The sequence below is a fragment of the Triticum aestivum genome, chromosome 5D (genome assembly GCF_018294505.1).
Source record: "Triticum aestivum cultivar Chinese Spring chromosome 5D, IWGSC CS RefSeq v2.1, whole genome shotgun sequence".
Classification (NCBI taxonomy): Eukaryota; Viridiplantae; Streptophyta; class Magnoliopsida; order Poales; family Poaceae; genus Triticum; species Triticum aestivum.
Window position 1 is genome coordinate 378133585 of NC_057808.1, and position 18837 is coordinate 378152421.

The window sequence follows — 18837 nt, forward strand, 5'->3', positions numbered from 1 at the left end:
GCGGGGGCCGCCCTTGGTCTCCTTGCCCTTCTTCTTCTTGGCCTTCTTCTCTGGCGCTTGATACGGCGCCGGGACCAGCATCTCCGTTAGCTGGGAGGTGGTCGGGTTCTCCGGCAGCGGCGCCGGACAGTTGATCCGCTCCGCCTTCACCGTCCAGCCTTGTAAAGAGGATAATATAAATCTTCATCATCATCCGAAGTGTTAGCCAGATAAGTCTTCGGAAAGGTTATGCTTACTGCTGAGGCTGAGTTCTCGCTATCGAGTCCGATGTCTTCGGTCTTCATCGGCCAACTCTTCTGGGCCTTGAAAAGCTGCTTCCACATATCTTCGTGTGTGGTGCCGAAGAAGAGCTTCAGGGTCTGTGGTTCTTCCGGATTGAACTCCCACATGGGGGAGGCCCGGAGTTGGCAGGGAAGGACACGGCGGAAGAGCATCACTTGAATCACGTTTGTGAGACCAGTGTTTTTACCCAACACGTTGGAGATGCGCTTTTGTAGCATCATCACCTCCGGTTGGGACCCCCAATCAAGGCCCTTGGCGGTCCATGAGGTGAGTCTGGGGGTCCGGATCTGAAGTCGGGCGTGGCCGCCCACTTGGCGTCGCGAGGTTCGGTGATATAGAACCACTCCTGCTGCCACACCTTGACTGTCTCCACGAAAGCCCCCTTGGGCCAGACAGCGTTGGGAAGCTTGCTCACCATAGCCCCACCGCAGTCTGCGTGCTGTCCATCGACCACCTTCGGCTTCAGATTGAAGACCTTGTGCCATAGGCCGAAGTGTGGGGGAATGCGGAGTAGAGCCTCGCACACGACGATGAACGCCGATATGTGGAGGAAGGAATTCGGGGCTAGATCATGAAAATCTAGCCCGTAGTAGAACATAAGGCCTCTGACAAAGGGGTGGAGGGAAAACCCTAGCCCTCGGAGGAAATGGGGAATGAATACGACCCTCTCGCCGGGCTCCGGAGTGGGGATGACCTGATCTTTGGCAGGGAGCCTGTGCGCGATATCCGCGGACAGATAGCCCGCGCTCCGGAGTTGCTTGATGTCCTTCTCGGTGACGGAGGAGGCCTCCCACTTGCCCTTGGAACCGGATCCAGCCATGGCTGGGGAGGTTGGTGGTGGTGGGAAAGATTGAAGTTTTGGGCGCTAGAGCTCAAAGGTGGGAAGGCAGGAGCTAGAAGAAGGCATGGGGAAAAACAAGAGATATTTTACCCTCTTATAGGCGGTGAAATACCAAACGCCCCCCTCTCAAGCCTTAAAACCCGCTTGTTCCCAAAGAGATCGTGCGAATGGCGCGGTTGGATTACCCAAAACCGTATTGATGAGAATCCCGCAATGGGCGGGCACGATCTCTATTTTGACAAGACGTGCCAATGGAGGCTATGCCTCGAAATGCAAAACGGGAGGCGTGAAAATGGTTCGAAATGTTAAAGAGCCAAATGTGACGCTTCGCCGAAAAAGTTGTCAGTAAAAGACACTGTTTTATTTTGATATCTTGCCTTCGTGGCTAAGGGTTGTATTAATTATACAGAGCCAGATACAGTTCCTTTGTGCAGGGAGTTATCCTAAAAAGTTTAAGAGAAGGAACCCGCCTTGCAATGCCGAAGGCAATCCACGTGTCGAACACATCGCCATCAAAGACTGGTTCATGGGCTACTGAGGGAGTCCTGGATTAGGGGGTCCTTAGGTGTCCGGACTATTTGATATGAGTCAGACTGATGGGTCGTGAAGATAAAGGCAGAATACTTTCCCCCGTGTCCGGGTAGGACTCCTATATGCGTGAAAGGCAAGTTTGGTATCCGGACATGTTATTTCCTTCCCTTACAAACCGACTCTGTACAACCCTAGGCCTCTCCGGTGTGATTATAAACCGGAGAGGTTAGTTCGTAGAGATCATCAGAACTCTCATAGGCTAGACAGCTAGGGTTTAGCCATTACGATCTTGAGGTAGATCAACTCTTGTAACCCCTATACTCATTGAATACAATCAAGCAGGACGTAGGGTTTTACCTCCTTTAAGAGGGCCTGAACCTCGGTAAACACTGTGTCCCCATTGTCCCTTGTTACCATTGATCCTCAGACGCACCGTTCGGGACCCCCTACCCGAGATCTGCCGGTTTTGACACCAACAGAGATGACTTGGTCCGCGTTGGTTGCCTTGGGGTTGTGCTCTTCTTGCATGCTGCCTATTAGTGGCGTCGGTCTAAGTCGGGCACTTCGGGCGCTGTTGTGTTTTCGGATGGATTGGTGCGATGGCTACATGCGTGGCACCATTCGAGCTTGCATGACGGCGGGTGTCGATAGTCACTAGGTTGTATCCCAACCCTGATCCACCAGGACTGGCTGGGGACATAGGTGTACGGGCGCTTCCAACTGTGGAGGTGAGAACCTAGACCCGGTGGCTGATGTCGAGCTAGGAGTGGAAGGAGGTGCCTTCCACTCCTCTTACCATGATTGGGTGGATGTGACGTGGAGGTTGGCGGTGTCTAGGGGCATGGATGATGGGGCGGTGACTCCGGATGGCGGTCTACATGTTTGGCTTTCTGGCAGGCGTCATGATGACGGTGGTGCCTGTGTGTTTTGGTTGTCTGGATGGTGAGGAGTGTAGTGATACGTCTCCAACGTATCTATAATTTATGAAGTATTCATGCTATATTAACATTCTTGGATGTTTTGCAATCATTTTATAGCAACTTTATAGCATTTTTTGGGACTAACCTATTGACCCAGTGCCAGTTGCTGTTTTTTACTTGTTTTTTACATCACATGAAATCAATATCAAACAAAGTCCAAACACTACGAAATTTTTTGTGGATTTTTATGGACCAGAAGACCACCAATGGGCCAGAGCAGCACCTGGGGGGTGCCCTGAGGGGGGCACAACCCACTAGGGCGCGCCTGGGGGCCCAGGCGCGCCTAGGTGGGTTGTGCACACCTTGGTGGCCTCCTGCACCCCCTCTTTACCCTATAAATTCTCAAATATTACGAAAACCCTCAGGGTTAACCTAGATCAGAAGTTCCGCCGCCGCAAGGCTCTGTAGCCACCGAAAACCAATCCTGCCGGAGGGGGGCTTCATCTCCGGTGGCCATCTTCATCATCCCGGCGGCCACCACGATGAGGAGGGACTAGTCCACCCTCGGGGCTAAGGGTTTGTACCAGTAGCTATGTGTTTAATTTCTCTCTCTCTCTCGTGTTCTTAAGATGTCACAATCTTGATGTATCGCGGGCTTTGTTAATATATTCGGATCATATAGTGTTTTCCCCTCTCTATCTTGTTGTGATGAATTGAGTATTTCCCTTTGAGATTTCGTTGTTATCGGATTGAACACTTTTACGGATTTGAGAGCACTTGATATATGTCTTGCATATGAATACTCGTGGTGACAATGGGGTATCATATTGATTCACTTGATATATGTTTTGGCATTCAACTCGCGGATTCCTGAGGTGACACTGGGGTAATCTATGCATAGGGGTTGATGCACGTTCTTGTCTTTGTTTCTCCGGTAGAAATCTTGGGGCACTCTTTGAAGTTCTTTGTGTTGGATTGAATATTACGAATCTGAATTTGTTTTGGTGTTATTTTAGTACGAACTCTTGGTTAGATCGATCGAAAAGAATAGCTTGGTGTTATTTTAGTATGAACTCTAGGATAGATTGATCGGAAAGAATAGCTTTGAGGTGGTTTCGTACCCTACAAACAATTATGTCTTATGTTCTCCGCTAGATAGGAACATTGGAGTGATTTCTTCATCGCACTTTGAGGGGGGTTATATGATCCAATTATATTAGCACTGTTGAGAGATTGCACTAGTGAAAGTACGGACCCTATGCCTCATTTTCAAGCATTGCAATACCGTTTTTTTTGCCCGTTTACTATTTGCTACCTTGCTGTTTTTATTTATTCAGATTATAAAAATATATTTCTACCATCAATACTACACTTGTATCATCATCTCTTCGACAAACTAGTGCACCTATACAATTTGCCATTGTATTAGGTGTGTTGGGGACACAAGAGATTTCTTATATTTGGTTGCAGGGTTGTTTGAGAGAGACCATCTTCACCCTACACCTCCCACAGATTGATAAACCTTAGGTCATCCACTTGAGGGAAAATTGCTACTGTCCTACAAAACTCTGCGCTTGGAGGCCCAACACGAGTCTACGAGAATAAAGTTGCGTAGTAGACATCATGTAGCCGCGGGTGGCTCAGGCTCGTTCACTCTCGCGTGTAGTGGCAACGCCCAGATCCATATCTAGTGGCTTCTGCTCATCGCGGTTGTTTTGGGTGCATCGTCGTGGTGGCACGACTGAGCTGCCAAGCGAAAACTTCACGCTTTGACGCCCACGGCGACGGGAGCTTAGGTGTCCTAGGGCATGTGTGATGGCGTTGTGTTCAGGCTTACATTTGTTATGTTTGGGCAACGTAGTTGCGTCTGGTTATCCCAAAATCTTTCATGTAAGAGTGTTTCCTTGCTACTTCTTCTCTAAAGAATATAAAGAATATAAGAGCGTCTAGATCACTAAAATAGTGATAGTCTACGGAGGGGGTAATTTATATACTTTGGTTTGTATTTTACGTACATAGCATGGCGAACAGGGGCGGAGCCAGGATTTGAACATGAGGGGGGCGAAGCAAAATTCTTAAGGTAAAAGATGCTATATCACAGTATATTCAGTCTCCTGATAGCGTCAATGATAAAGCATATTTTTTTTTGGAAGTACCAAAATATATGATAATTCTAGGCAAGAATGTTGGAGCTTGAAGATGAAGCAATTGGTGGGAAAAAGTATTTACCGCATTAGTTGTTGTTGGCTTTCACTTCATATTTGACGACTATAAAAAAGATACTCCCTCCTATCCATATTAATTATCGTTAAAACGGAAGTATCTAGACGCATTTTGATACATGCATCCCTTTGAATGACAACTAATTTGGATGGGAGAGAGTACATAATTACTTGGCTAATTTACTGTTCTATATCAAACACTAGTTAAACAAATTAAGGTCATAACTAATATTAAAAAATCTATCCCCATCATTTACTGTTTCTTCAAGTTTGACCAAGTTTGTAAAAAATATATCAATACTTGGAAGTTATAATGTTTAGAAAACATTCATGCTATGTATATACTTTTTAGGGTCATGCTATGTCTATTTATCGTTTTAGTCTCTCAGTCCCACAATATAAGACATTGCTTGAAAAAACGTCTTATATTATGGGGGAGGGAGCAGATCTTATGATATTTTTGTTTAAATTTGATGAAATTTAAACAAGTTTCACTAATGACAAACATAAACTATAATTATTTTAGAACAATGGTAATAATAACTAATATCTACAGTATAAGCTAGTAGCGTGTAGTGTACCTGCATCTGTCCTGCTCACCCGACATCTTGCCGTATTTGATCCGCCTGCATCTCGCCATGTCTGTGCGTCGACACTCGACAGCGGTGGATGGTGTTGTTGCCCTGGTGAGTAGCGGCCAGCGGCAATGGCAAACGCCGTAGCCCCTAGCAGGACGCGCTGACGGTAAGCGGCGGTGGGGGCAGCGCCGGCGAATGCCCTAGCAGAAGTGCAGAGAACACGTCGGTAGTTTTTTTTTTGCAACGAACACGTCCGTAAGTTACATATATCAATCGATCTGGTAGATTAGACACTGGCCGTGGCAAAATAATGGCCAGCCACAACCCCTACATGAGTTATTGGGTTATGGGCTATTGGGCTTCTCTACTTCGTTGTTGATTCAATAATTATTTGTATAATACAGCATGGGCTAATTACGCAATTAGCTGCGGCCGTTAGGCATATAAGTACGTACACACTATCTGGTACGGATCGTTGAGGGGGGCGAGCGATTGGCAGGGGTCTGACCCCTGCTCGCCCCTCCCTGTCTCCGCGCGAAAGTCTTTTTTGAGAGAAAAAAGAACAATGTTATACTACTCTCATTCACTAGCTGACAACTGATATTGTCCTATTCCCAGCTTCACCCCATGTCCAAGGAGTTTTTTTGGAGGCTTACATACGAAATAATTGAGAGCGGTACCGTACATCCCGACGTGAGCCAAGACAACCGCATGGGCATGTAGCCGGCTTCTAGTACATGGACGCATGGCGAGATCACGGTAGCTAGCTGCCTGCAACCTGGACCGCTAACCACCACCACCGGAGTAAATCGCAGTGGTTCTCTGCGAGCCGGGGCCCGTCCCACGTGACCGGGATGATGCATGTTGCCGGAAGCGGAAGAGATGGAATGTTCCGAAGCAAGAGATGGGAGTATGTATGTGCTTGGACGAGCTTCATTGGATCAAAAAGTTTTGGCCCGACCGGAGCGGAGGGCCTCACTCGTGACGTCCACACAGATCGCGACCCCTCTCGACCAGGACAAGCTACCGACACTCCGCTTTGGTGGTGCACAGCAATCGGGCGTTCGTTTCGTTATCGAGCATTCAGGGTCAGATTACGCTCAGGGCTTGCAAACGTTGCCGCTTTTCTATCACCGGCTGCCACGCACAGGATTCAGAGTTTCAGAGTTTCAGACTGGAGGAAAGGGAGAGGCCAACGGTCCGATGGATTAACCGGTCTCCATCTAGAGTGGGGCACGGCGACAGTGGGCGGTAGCTGGCTAGCATAGCATCAGATCATTAACACCTTAACAGTCCTGCCTGCAATCACTGCTGCTGTGACCAGTACTAGCGTCCAACGTATCGGCCCACACACTAAAGCAAAACTTCTGACATGTGACGGTAATCGTGCCATGGGAGCTGAACGGCATCGAAGACGATATGTACGTACTACGTACTGTCTATGATAACTCTCTCAGAAAAAAAGATTATCTTATGCCTGCAGTGTTCGTTGAGAGCATAAGAGCAACTCCCATGGGGCGACGCAAACGGACGGCGATTTCGTCCGCTTTTTGTTCGTTTGGGTCGGCCGCCCACCTGACGTCCGCTCTGTTTTTCATATGGGTTGGCAGCACGCCCAACGCGCCGACCCATATGTGCAGGCGTGGCCGGCTGACCGCCCAATTTTACATTGATTTGCATTGCATTCAAACATATTATGAAATGAAATAACAAGCAAAATAGTTTAGCCGCCCAAATAAATAGTATAATTTTACAAGCCAAATACAAATAAAAATGTTTCACATAGTTTTGCAAACGAATAAAAGAAGATACATCTATTGGTTGCCAACATGAGTCCACATATACTTAACCAAATCATTTTGCAGTTGCACGTGAGTTTCCCAATCACGCATGTCTTCATGAAACTGAGTGAACTGCTCAAATGTTGCTGCTACTCCATGCTCAGGCACAACATTGTTACCCTGAAACTGAAAGCCTTGATCGTACAGACGTTCCGGGTGCTCGTCTTCTACGATCATATTGTGCATGATCACACAAGCAGTCATCACCTCCCATAGTTTCTGCGTGCTCCAAGTATTAGCAGGATACCGAACGATGCCCCATCGAGATTGCAAAACACCAAAGGCACGCTCGACATCCTTTCTAGCACTCTCTTGCTCTTGGGCAAATCTTTTCCTTTTCTCTCCGACAGGGTTGGGTATTGTCTTGACAATAGTGGTCCACTGATGATAGATACCGTCACCCAAATAGTACCCTTTGTCATAATTGTGGCCGTTGACAGTAAAGTTCACCGGTGGGTTGTTGCCTTCGGCAAGCCTAGCAAACACCGGCGAGCGCTGAAGCACGTTGATATCATTGTGTGATCCAGCCATGCCAAAGAAAGAGTGCCCGATCCAGAGATCTTGAGACGCCACGACCTCTAGTATGACAGTGCAAGCCCTGACGTGTCCCTTATACTGCCCTTGCCAAGCAGAAGGGCAGTTCTTCCACTCCCAGTGCACGCAGTCTATGCTGCCAAGCATCCCCGGGAAGCCCCTGCTGGCATTCATCGCCAACAAACGGGCTGTATCTTCAGCTGTCGGCTCTCTCAAGTACTTAGGGCCAAACACAGCAATCACAGCCTTGCAGAACTTATACAGGGACTCTAGGCATGTAGACTCGCTCATACGGACGTACTCGTCAATGAGATCATCGGGCACTCCGTATGCAAGCATTCGGATGGCGGCAATGCATTTCTGATAAGAGGAGAAACCAATCTTGCCGACGGCATCCTCTTTGCACTCGAAGTAGTCATCATAGCCGACCACTCCCTCTCTAATACGGTTGAAAACATGCCTACTCATACGGAACCGGCGGCGGGATTTGTGATGTTTGAACAACGGGTTTGTTGTATCAAAGTAGTCCTTCCAGAGAAGGAAATGCCCGCTCTCTCGGTTACAATTCAACGCCGGAAGGTGGCCCGGAATGGAGCCACGGAACAACGACCGCTGGTTGTTGAGGTGGTGATGGACCAACACGGCAGCCAATATCTCCTCCTCGTCGCCGGACGACGAATCGTCGGAGTCGCAAAGGAAATTGTGGAAAAAGAACTCGTCGGCGGAGTCCATTTTCATACCTTGGCAAACTGTCGAACAGCTTGCGGGCGTCGAAGAAGGAGACGGCCGGCGAGGGGAGACGCGGCGCCCACGGACCAGCTAGCTGCCCTGCCGTCGTCCGACGAGTGTGATGGCGTCCGACGAGCGTGCCGGTCGGATGTGGCGGGGGCGGCGAGGCGTCTTCTTGGTCGCGGGCGGCTGTACGGTGGGGGAAGCGGCGGCGGAACCAGTTTGCTCCCCGGCGGCAAAACGGCGGCGGCGGGTGACTGGGGGCAGGGACGGCGTTGCTGGGCGGATGTGGAGGCGGCGGCAGCTGGAAGAGTCGCCGGCAAAAATGGTCGGCGACATCGGTGACGGAGGAGGCGGGGCGAGGGTTGCTTGTTGGCCGGGGGGAGGAGGTGAGAGGGAAGGCCAATGTGCCACAGACCAGTGGGCCCGAGGACAGGAGTAGGCGAGCGCGCGCGTCCGTCGCGTGTCCGCACCGACGCAAATCAGGCTCAAAAATGGGCCGGAAATGGGTCACCCGCGGACGAAAAACGGACGCGCGTCCGTTTGGGTCGGCGCGTTGGGCCGCCTTTTCTGTCCGCGCCGACCGAAACGGACGGCCGCGAACGAAATGTCACCCCATTGGAGTTGCTCTAATGCGTGATGAAACCCATTTGTAGGTGTACAATCTTTTGGATTGTCATCAGCCCAGACCCAGATGCTGCTGCCGCAAGAAAAATTCGAGGAAATAAACTTAAGCATAAATAAAGCACTGCTCAGTTCACCAGTTCAGGGATAATCTACTGGGATGCGCGACTTTTGGAATGCCGACGGTAGTAGAGTAGTAAGACGTGCACTGGAGGGATCCAATAAAGGACTGACATCCATGTTCAATAGCTCGGGAGGACATGCCATGCCTTTGGATCTACGCAAAAGCTGACGACTGTATGTACTCATACCAAGATTGGTCTGCCAAATGTGTGACATTCCTAGATCCAAAAGGCTGTGGTGCTAAGCAAAGCAGATGCGTTTCATCACAAAAGAAATAAAAGCGACAAAGGGTGAAATATCTACTACTCGTATACCTGAGTGATGAATAAGCTGGCTGAAAAAAAAAAATTCACGGCACAAGCGTGCAGTAAAAACGTATCCATTCAAGACCAATTTGAAAAAGGAAAAAAAAAACGTATCCATTCAAGATTACGATAGCCCGCATTGGCTGGCAAAGGCAGGCCTCCAGGACGAGGTCGAGGCCCAGCAAGGCCTACTCGCGAAGTCAGCAGCTTAGGGTTTGGTTGACGCTGCCTGCCGTGGCGCGCGGCGGCACCGCACCGATCTCCTCTCCCGCAAATCGCCTTCGTCCGATTCAAATCGAAGCTGTAAATAGAGCCGCGGTCGCCATTGCTGGCCCCGACCTCTCGTGGAGGAGGTGAAATTCCAGCCCCGTGGTAGTAAGTCGGATCTCGCCCCTCTCCCGGCGCGCAGGCCGTCGCCTTTGCTTGCTGCTGTTTCCTTACGTTAATGTCTGCGCCATTCATGACCATGGATGATGTGCCCTATCCTATCCCAGGTACTATGTCGACGGCTTCAGCGGATAAACGGAAGGGCTCTCCCGGTCAACAGGACGATGATCCCCAGGCCCAAGGCCGCAAACGATTGAGATCTTCAGTACCGGATCTTCCAAAGGTACGGCGCCAGACCACTCTATTTCACAAATCTGTTGGACGTAAGCTAGGCTGAGTGTAAGCTGTGACAAAATTATTTAGGACTTCATTTGCTGGCTTGCTGCCAGTCTCAGTTCACTGTCATTCTTGCTGCTTAACTGACGGCCTCTGCGTAACCGAGGTGGTTCGTCCTTTTCTGGGTCACGAAATCAAAGCCAACAAGTTGAGCAATTTCGATTGAATCTTAGCTTGTTGCTGAATTACAAAAAAAACAAGATATGATAGAAGCCAGAAGCATACACGTACGCACTTTGAGAGCCGCAGAAGCGCAAGTGTGATATTTCACTACACTGTTGAAGTTGTTACTGCAACCATGGGTCCGCATGGAAAGTAGTAGATGGTGTGCTTCTGCACATTATGTCCTAGCTTCAAAATTTCAAGTAGAGCATCGGTTTCAGTGTTATACCTTTTAGGAACAAGTAATGCCGATGTTTACTCGTTTATTAATCAACATTAGGTCACATTGTTTTTAGGAAAGACACTAATAACACTGTTCTGTTGCATATGATCCTACCCCCCTGGCTAAAGGATCCACTTGCTTAACTTTTCTCCTGTTTTTGTGTTTGCAGGACATCTGGCATCATATACTGTCCCTTCTGCCACTGCCAGATGCTGCGCGAGCTGGCTGTGTGTCTCAAACATTTCGAAGCTCCTGGAGATCCCATCCTAACCTCACCTTAAGTATGGAAACGCTGCGCCTGGATGGACATACATGCAGAGAAGATAAACTGGCACGGGTTTTCACCAAGAGAGTCAACCGCATCATGAGAAAACACTCTGGCGGCGTGAGGACATTCAACCTTAGTTATAATTACCTTCGTTCTTTTCTGGACACCAGTTATCTCAACAGGTGGCTTGAGATTGCTGTTACTCCGGGGATTGAAGAGGTCAAACTTTCAATGCCTCTAGGACGCACCGCGGTTTATTACGAGTTCCCATGCCCGGTTTTATCCAACGGGAATGGAAACTCGATTCGACATCTTCACCTCAGCCGTTGCGCCTTCCATCCCACGGCCGGGCTTGGTTGCTTGACAAGGCTGTTTCTGTTGGAGGTGCGCATCATGGGAGGATGAGTTAGGGCATCTTCTGTCCAGTTCTCTTGCTATGGAAGAGTTGTGTCTCAATAGTTGTGATAAGATAATTCGCCTCAAGATATCTTGCCTGCTAAATCGGTTCAGCTGCCTGTCAGTGTTTCATTGCAAGTCTCTGGAAGTGATAGAGAATAGAGCTCCAAATCTTTGCTTTGTTCGCATTGATGGCGCCGTAGAGAAACTTCCGGTTGGAGATTTATTGCAAATGAAGAGACTGCACATGTTGGATTACTACGAATCTGACCTTGTTCATGATGCTCGTTCCAAGCTTCCATCATTATGCCAAATCTTGAAACCCTCAACCTATCTTCGGCTGGATTGGTATATTCTCAAACTTTAGTTTTCCCATTATTGTTTTTGCAAGGATGGCTAGCAGTAGATTTGATTGTCAGAGACAGGTGTTGTTTCATATATATAGCATCAGTCGTGCCATTGAATATGTTTAACCTTTTTAAGGGAAGAAAGTATTTAACCAAGATCTATATGCAGATGTTCAATACGCCAATTTTAGCTGTCAAATTCCTCTTCCTGAAGAACCTGCAGATTGATCTTAATGATGGACAGACGGGGGGCTTTTCCCCATCCTATGATTATTTTTCTCTAGCTTATTTCCTGGATGCTTGTCCTGTTCTGGAGAAATTTGTCTTGGGTGTAAGTCACTTATCCTCTAGCTTGCAACCACGATATCAAGTATCTGCATGCTGTGGAACCATTTAACTCATGTGTTATTCCTATGGATGCAGGTATCACAAACTCGAGTAAAGCATGAATTGATTTCTGATGGAGACTCGAACATGAGACGGATGCCAGGACATGTCCATTGCAGCGTCAAGAATGTCAGGATAATGGGCTTCTGCTCTGCAAAGAGCATGGTCGAACTAACCTGCCATATTCTTGAGAATGCAACCTCGCTCGAGCGCCTTACGTTGGACGCCGAATACGACAATAGTAGTTATGGAGACGCTGAAAGGTCTTGTGTCGGGAAAAAAGGTGAATGCAACCCGAAAAGCAGGAGTATGATCATGCACGCCCACAAAGGGCTGGAGGTTATTGGTAAATATGTCTTGGAGAAAGTTCCCTCCACGGTTCAGTTGAGTGTAAAGAAGCTCTGCAGCCGTTGCCATAAAATCAAGCCCAAGGGGTTTAGGTATGAGTATCGGACTACCAATCCATAGCGTCCTATCGGGCGTTGAATGGGAGCTTTCCCATGAGAACGTGCGTCGTACCCTGGTCGTAGTTAGTCTTAGTTAATTTTGATTTGTTTCCTAGTATCTGCTTCTTAGAATCACGTCCGGTCTCCTTTTCAAGAACAAACCAGGCTGTTTTGAAAATAATTTGGTAAATTATCTTTTCTCCTAATGAATAATTTATGGGAAACTCTTACCATCACCCGGTGGATCTCAGCGGCTGCGTCCGCCACCTTCCTTACGTGACATGTGTCTAAGTGAAGGCCCGCATACCGTCCTTCGTCGAACTCGGTTCTGCAACTGAAGCTATGCTTCTGAAACATATGCGATGTTGCAATGGTCTACGGTGGGTCTACGTTTTGCAACAAAACTTCCTTTGCGAATTTTTTCTGCAATAAGACCTCAGTTGCAAAAAAAAAAAAATTTGCTACAAAATCTCAGTTGCAAAAAAATTGCAACAAAACAGTTGTTGCAAAAAAAACTGCAGCAAGATTTGTGTTGCTGAAATAATTCTCCAACAAGACCTATGTTGCAATGCTAGAGGCACGCTCAGGTTCTTGATGCAGTAAATCTGACGGCTCGCGACACGGCTTATCTTTTGAAAAAACCAGTCGGCGGACGCGTAGCACGTCCCATAATTTATTATGATATGTTTTCCATGATGGAAGCATGTTTTTGTGCAATCGAATCATTCTTTTTTTTTTGACAATACCGATTGTTTTATCATAAAAATCAGTGGATGGAATGAAATTTATATTATCTCATGGAGGAAGGGAAGTTCTCCTCAAGTCTGTTGTTCAAGCTATTTTTACATGTGCTATGTCCGCCTGATTCTTAAAGAAACTCGAAAGGAATCACTGGCATAATGTCGCATTTCTGATGGGGGTGACAAGGATAATCAAAAGAGGATGCACTGGATGGCTTGGTAAAAAATACGTGCCCAAAAACTCATGGAGGGATGGATTTTTGTGATATCTATTATTTCAATTTGGCAGTGATGCATAAACAAGTGTGGTGTCTTCTTGAGGACCCAGATTCTTTAGGGTGTGTTTGGTTGAGGAACCAACTGTCATGGAATGGAATGGTTCCATTCCAGAGGAACGGGTCCATTCCATTCTTGTGTTTGGTAGTAGTAAAAGGGATGAACGGGTTGGTTCCGTTCCGGTGTTTGGTTGGAAGCACGGAATGAAAAATGAAATGACATAAAATTCAAAATTTCAGTAGCATTTCATTTGTATTTTCAAGAAAGACAGCACAACAATATATATTGACAAGCTGAAGATATAAATGACAGCACATATAACACAGTTTTCAACAAGGTGCACATAGTTGACAGCCATACATGTGTAGTTCACATACGAAATTCCCAAAAGCAACCAAAGTACAATAGAGTCATACATGTCCAGTGCACATACTTCAGCCACACACGTCAAGTTCACATATGAAATCTCCAAAAGCCCGTAGGTGATTCGATCTCTTTCATGCATCGGCCCATAGGTAATCCGTGGTCGTCTTTTCCTTATTATAGCCCGAACAATGACCGCCATTGCAGCTAGTGCAACAAAAACAGCAGCTCCCCTAACTATCTTTTTTCTTTTGTTCATCTTCTTGACCATCTACAAGTGATGCATACAATCAAAAATATGGCTACCATTGATGCTTACATCAACATATATATTGCAAAGATACACTGGACAACATGTATTTTGGTACAGATTAGGAAAAGAGACCACTGATTTTAACAACATAAAGCAACAAAAGTGAATCAAGAACAACCATGAGTCATCACAATAATCTCTCCATCTCTGTGTATCACTCTCGGCTGGGCATACCCATGAGCAGCAGGAGCATATACAAGGGGAAGGAATTGAGGTTTGTACCTTGAGATTGGGTTGTTCTGCTGGGCCTCTGCTACCGTTCTCAGCCCGCCGGAAGCCGCCGCCCCGCTGCTATTCCTCTGCAAGCCACAAAACCCGTAGATCCAGATCGAGCCCCCCTGGTCTTCTGCAAATCGTGAGAGGAAAGAGAGGAGTCAGCGTGCAGAGAGGAAAGGAAGGAGGTGGCCGGCGGGGAAGGGATGGATTGGCCGGCGGGGAAGGGAGGAATCGGTCGGCGCGGCTCAGATCGTTGGAGGGGGAGAGAGGAGGGGGAGGCGGCACACCTGGGAGTGAGAGGCGATAGGGCTGCGAGAGTGCGAGAGGGCGAGCGGTTCCGCGTGGTCCGGCCGTTTTCGAGGTCTCACCTCTTTCCGCATCTGGGCCGAATATTCGGTCCGCGGGAACGAGTTGGTGCCGTCCCATATGTCCAACTGAACGCGAGAACGAGGCTTGGGAACGGGTCGGACCCATGCCATTCCAGTCCATGACCCCAACCAAACACATCCTTAGTGCCACAGTCTTGAGAGCCAAGTACTTTTTTCGAAAGGTGATTTGTTGAATGCAAAATTAAAAGGGGTCTGCTACGCGTCGGCCGGCGGATCTTTTTAAAGATCCACCGCCTAGCGAGCTGTCGGATGTGACAAAATCAAGCGGCTAAACTGATTCCTCTTCTTTGCAACAAAGCTCTTGTTGCAGAAACATTTATAATAGTGATTCTGTTGTGGATTTTCTTTGCTGCATAGGTTGTGTTGCAGGATTTTTTTTGCAACATAGGTTGTTGTAGAATTTTTTTTCTCTTCATTTTTTGCAATAGAGGTATTGTTGCAGAATTTTTTTGCAACTGAGGTGATGTTGCAGAATTTTCTCTCTTTGTCTTCACCTCTATATGGTGTTACGGAAGAAAGTTTTGCAACATGACTGATGTTGCAGAAATATTTCTTGCGACAGATTGGATGTTGCAAAACAAAACACCGCCGTCGTTCGGCGCGAGCCCGTTGGACGGTGGTTACGGAGGAGCGGCGCCGCCCATCCCCTCCATGGCAGTGCCGCCGGCGAGCATCGAACCTCCGACCAGGTTGCGTCACGGGGAGGCGCGCGACTTAACAGGAGCTCGGGGCAGTCGGAGTAGCGTGGAGAGGCGGCGACTCGATGGGAGCTCGGGGCAGTCGGAGCAGCGCGGGGAGGCGGCGACTCGATGGGAGCTTGGGAGGAGCACGAGCGGCAACTTCTCTCAAGATCCAGATCCTGCAACAGAGCCGTTGTTGCGATGAGAGAGATTGCAACTACGGGCCAGTTGCAAAAACTAGTGGTGGTGGCCATGGGGCACGTGATGTGCAAACAAGGTGATCCTGCTACAAATAGTTGGGATTAATAGGAATTATTGTCTTATATGACCAAAGTCCATCTATAATTCAACACTGATTACTCCCCGATGCTTACTCCGTGAAACTAGGTGGAGCTGCATGGTAGGCATGCCGAGGGCCAACTCATTGATGGTTTGTTTTGTCGGACCTAAATAGCTGACAGTTTGGAACCTCGATGTCTTGTGTGCCAACTGCCAGCGTAGTGTGAATTCTTGTGGGTTTGCTCTTCGAGCCGTTAGTAGATATTACCCTAACCGGCCTTATAAAGGATTGTTTGAAATTGGTGTAAGATTGGTGTGTCTATGGGTATTTAGTTCAAACTTAATATATCAATGGGCACAAACAAATTACATCCATTCCAAACTCCCTCCCGATCCCGAATGCAACGTCTCACATCCCTCTACCCCGAGGCTGGCGAAAAGAGCACGGATGGCATGCTACCCTCTCCGCCAGCGCTGGCTAAAAGCGCATAGAGGACATGCTACGCCTTCAAATCTACGCAAAAGGAAATGTCTGCGCTCTAACTTTTAGTACTACATAAGTGTGTAAATGGACATCTTAGGCCCTGCTTGGATCGAGTGTAAAATTAGTATGCTCCCCGATATTTAGCACAAGTTTGAACTGAATACCGAGCATCATGTTGGGGGTTTCGTGCGACATATGCCAAAGGATGGCTTATCATGATGGGGGAGAGTAAGAAGCCACCGGTGCCTGTAAACGGGATAAGGCGCAAACATGAACGCCGACGCACTTTACCCAGGTTCGGGGTTCTCCTAGGAGATAACACCACTAGTCCTGCTCTGCGGGGTCTCCGCATGATCACTAAATCAACAAAGGTGGCTACAAGCTCGCTCCTTGAGCTGTTTCTCTAGAGGAGGAAGAAGAACAAGGCTAGCCCTAGCTTCACTCTCTCTATATGTGTGTGTGGTCTCTATGAGGCTGAACCCTTTGCATGGGTGCCCTGGGGGCTTATATAGGCCTACCCCCCAGGGGTACAGTGGTAATCTGGCCAGGTGTTGGGCCCAGCTGTCAGTGTCTATGGTGGTCGGCTTCTCCGCCGGCAACTGGGGCCCGCCGCCTGGTGGGACCCGCCGGCTGTCTCGTACTTGGCCGACAGGCTGTGCCCGCAGCTCGCGGGTCTTGCCGGCTGCTTAGTACTGTAGCCGTGCTGCTGATGATGCATGCTTTGTCGGGGAAGGCGTGGCTACAGTCCCGCCGCCTGGTGGGCGATCACTGTAGCCATTCCCTGTCTCTTCTGATTAATGGCGCACAGACTTTGAGGGAGGGGGAGGGCCGCCTGGTCAGGAGTCAGCCTCCCCCTGAGCCAACTGGTCAGGGCTCACCGCCTTCTGGCTTCTCACGGACAGGTGGGGCCCGCCGCCTGCGGGCCGTACCGACAGCCCGTCGTGGGAGCATGGCCTTCTCTGCCATGAATGATGTCATAGGCTGCGTGGCAACAGTGTCGCGCCGGGCGTGGGATGTCCGCCCAGTACGCTGCACTGTGGCCACGCTCCGCCATGGATTCGGGGGTGGCAGGCTGCATTGTAGCCACGCCCCGTCTCATCGTGATTATGTGGGTGCAAACTTTGAGGGCACGAGGGGCCGCCTGCTAGGAGTCGGCCCACCTCGAGGCTGCCTTCTGGAGTCCGCCAGCCTCTGGCAGCCGGCCGCTTGGACCAGCCGGCACAAGAAGGCGGCACTTCGTCATGGATGCTTGAGGGGCGCAGCCGGCCCCGATGTCTTGAAATACCATGGGGGGCTGATGATGCTACCCGCGGTCATTTACTCCGATAGTAGTCCCCGAAGCTGGTGGGGCGCCGCAGCTGAAGGGGCGAGAAGCCTCAGCAGCTTCCTACTTCGAGTGGTTGGCGATCGCGCTTCCTCCGTCTTCTGAGGTGCCGACAACTAGGAGTCGGCCGTGACCAGGCAGGCCGCCTGATGGTTTTTGAAACGTCGTGGCAGGAGCCAAATGGAACGCCTGCCGGGCGCCAAGCTTGCCGCCCGCTGCCTGCGCGCCACGCGGCGCCAGCTAGCTGGGCCGGCCTGCCAGCCGACGCGCGCGACGGGACGTCGCCGCAGGCTGGGGCCACCACTACCGGGCCTCGGCACGCGAGCGGATCCGCTGCAGCCGAGGCGGACGGTTGAAACTCCGGAGCGCAGTTAATACGCGCCGTTACCGCACGGTAAACGTGGGGTCGTGGGGGAGCGGGCGCAGTTAATCCCACGACCCCCCACGTTCTTGCCCCCTCGGCTTCGCCGCCTGGGGCTATAAGTAGGGGGAGGAGGGGGCGGCAAACGCACGCGCGCCCTCCTCCCCTTCGCCATTTTCCTCTTCTTCTCTCTACTGCCGCCGCACTCCCGCATCTTGCCGGAGTGCCGCCGCAGCCCATCGTCGCCGAGCTTCCTCTTGCCTCGGCCTTCTTGCTCCGTCGCGGTTTCGTCCGCTCGCCATCGCCCCACGCCTCCGACGATCTCCTTCGCTTAAACGCGCCGCCGACTGGGATGGCTCGAATGTCCATGAGGACCATCTTTCTTTCCTCCACCAGACGCGACGCCTGCCCCACGAAGCGAATGTGAAGGTACGCGTCCCTCCTGCGGCTGAAATCTCGCCGGCGCCGGAAGAGGACGAGCGCGTCGTCTTCCGCTCACATTTCCTTCGCGGCTTCGGCCTCCCGGCGAGCGGCTTCATGCGCTCCTTCCTCAACTTTTACCAAGTCCAGCCGCACCACCTCACGCCCAACACGGTTGTGCTGCTGGCCGCCTTCGTCACTACGTGCGCAGGTTACCTCGGCACTCTTCCCACCCTCGAGCTCTAGGCTGAGTGCTTCTACATCAAGCTCGGCACCGCCGCCAAGGGCACGCCGACTCAGTGTGAGGCCTGCGTAGCGGTGCGGCGTCCGGGTGCCGAGAACCGTTTCCCATCCATCACTCTGCTGCAGTCGGCCAAACTGTGGCAGAAGTCTTACTTCTGCATCAAGAACAACCACCCGACGATGGACTGCATCAACCTGCCGGCCTACGTGGCCAGCCTGCCTGCTGAGCCGCGCGCCAACTGGCGGTACAAGCCGGCCACTCTATCGGCCACCTCCAATGCCGCCCTCGCCTGACTTCAGGTGATGACGGAGTCGGAGGGCCTCAAG

The 18837-nt window shown here is 50.0% G+C and overlaps 1 protein-coding gene across 2 annotated transcripts; it reads left to right on the forward strand.

The window, feature by feature from the left end:
• The first annotated feature begins 9717 nt into the window (after positions 1-9717).
• Positions 9718-12620, forward strand: LOC123125006 (uncharacterized). Of its 2 annotated transcripts, none has more exons than XM_044545552.1 (5): positions 9718-9905; positions 10025-10140; positions 10748-11590; positions 11759-11920; positions 12013-12620. In XM_044545552.1, exons 3-5 carry the CDS (start codon positions 11549-11551, stop codon positions 12442-12444), a joined length of 636 nt encoding a protein of 211 aa, XP_044401487.1. In that variant the 5' UTR covers positions 9718-9905; positions 10025-10140; positions 10748-11548; the 3' UTR covers positions 12445-12620. The 2 variants fall into 2 exon arrangements, with proteins under 2 accessions (XP_044401487.1, XP_044401488.1); XM_044545553.1 differs by having other exon boundaries at positions 9718-9902.
• The last annotated feature ends 6217 nt before the right edge of the window (positions 12621-18837 follow it).

Excerpts from the sequence above, each read along its gene's own strand:
- LOC123125006 (XM_044545552.1), top strand. The coding sequence starts at position 11,549 with ATGCCAAATCTTGAAACCCTCAACCTATCTTCGGCTGGATTG. Across the intron at positions 11,591-11,758 it reads ACCTATCTTCGGCTGGATTG|ATGTTCAATACGCCAATTTT; the intron begins GTATATTCTCAA and ends ATCTATATGCAG. Across the intron at positions 11,921-12,012 it reads TGGAGAAATTTGTCTTGGGT|GTATCACAAACTCGAGTAAA; the intron begins GTAAGTCACTTA and ends CTATGGATGCAG.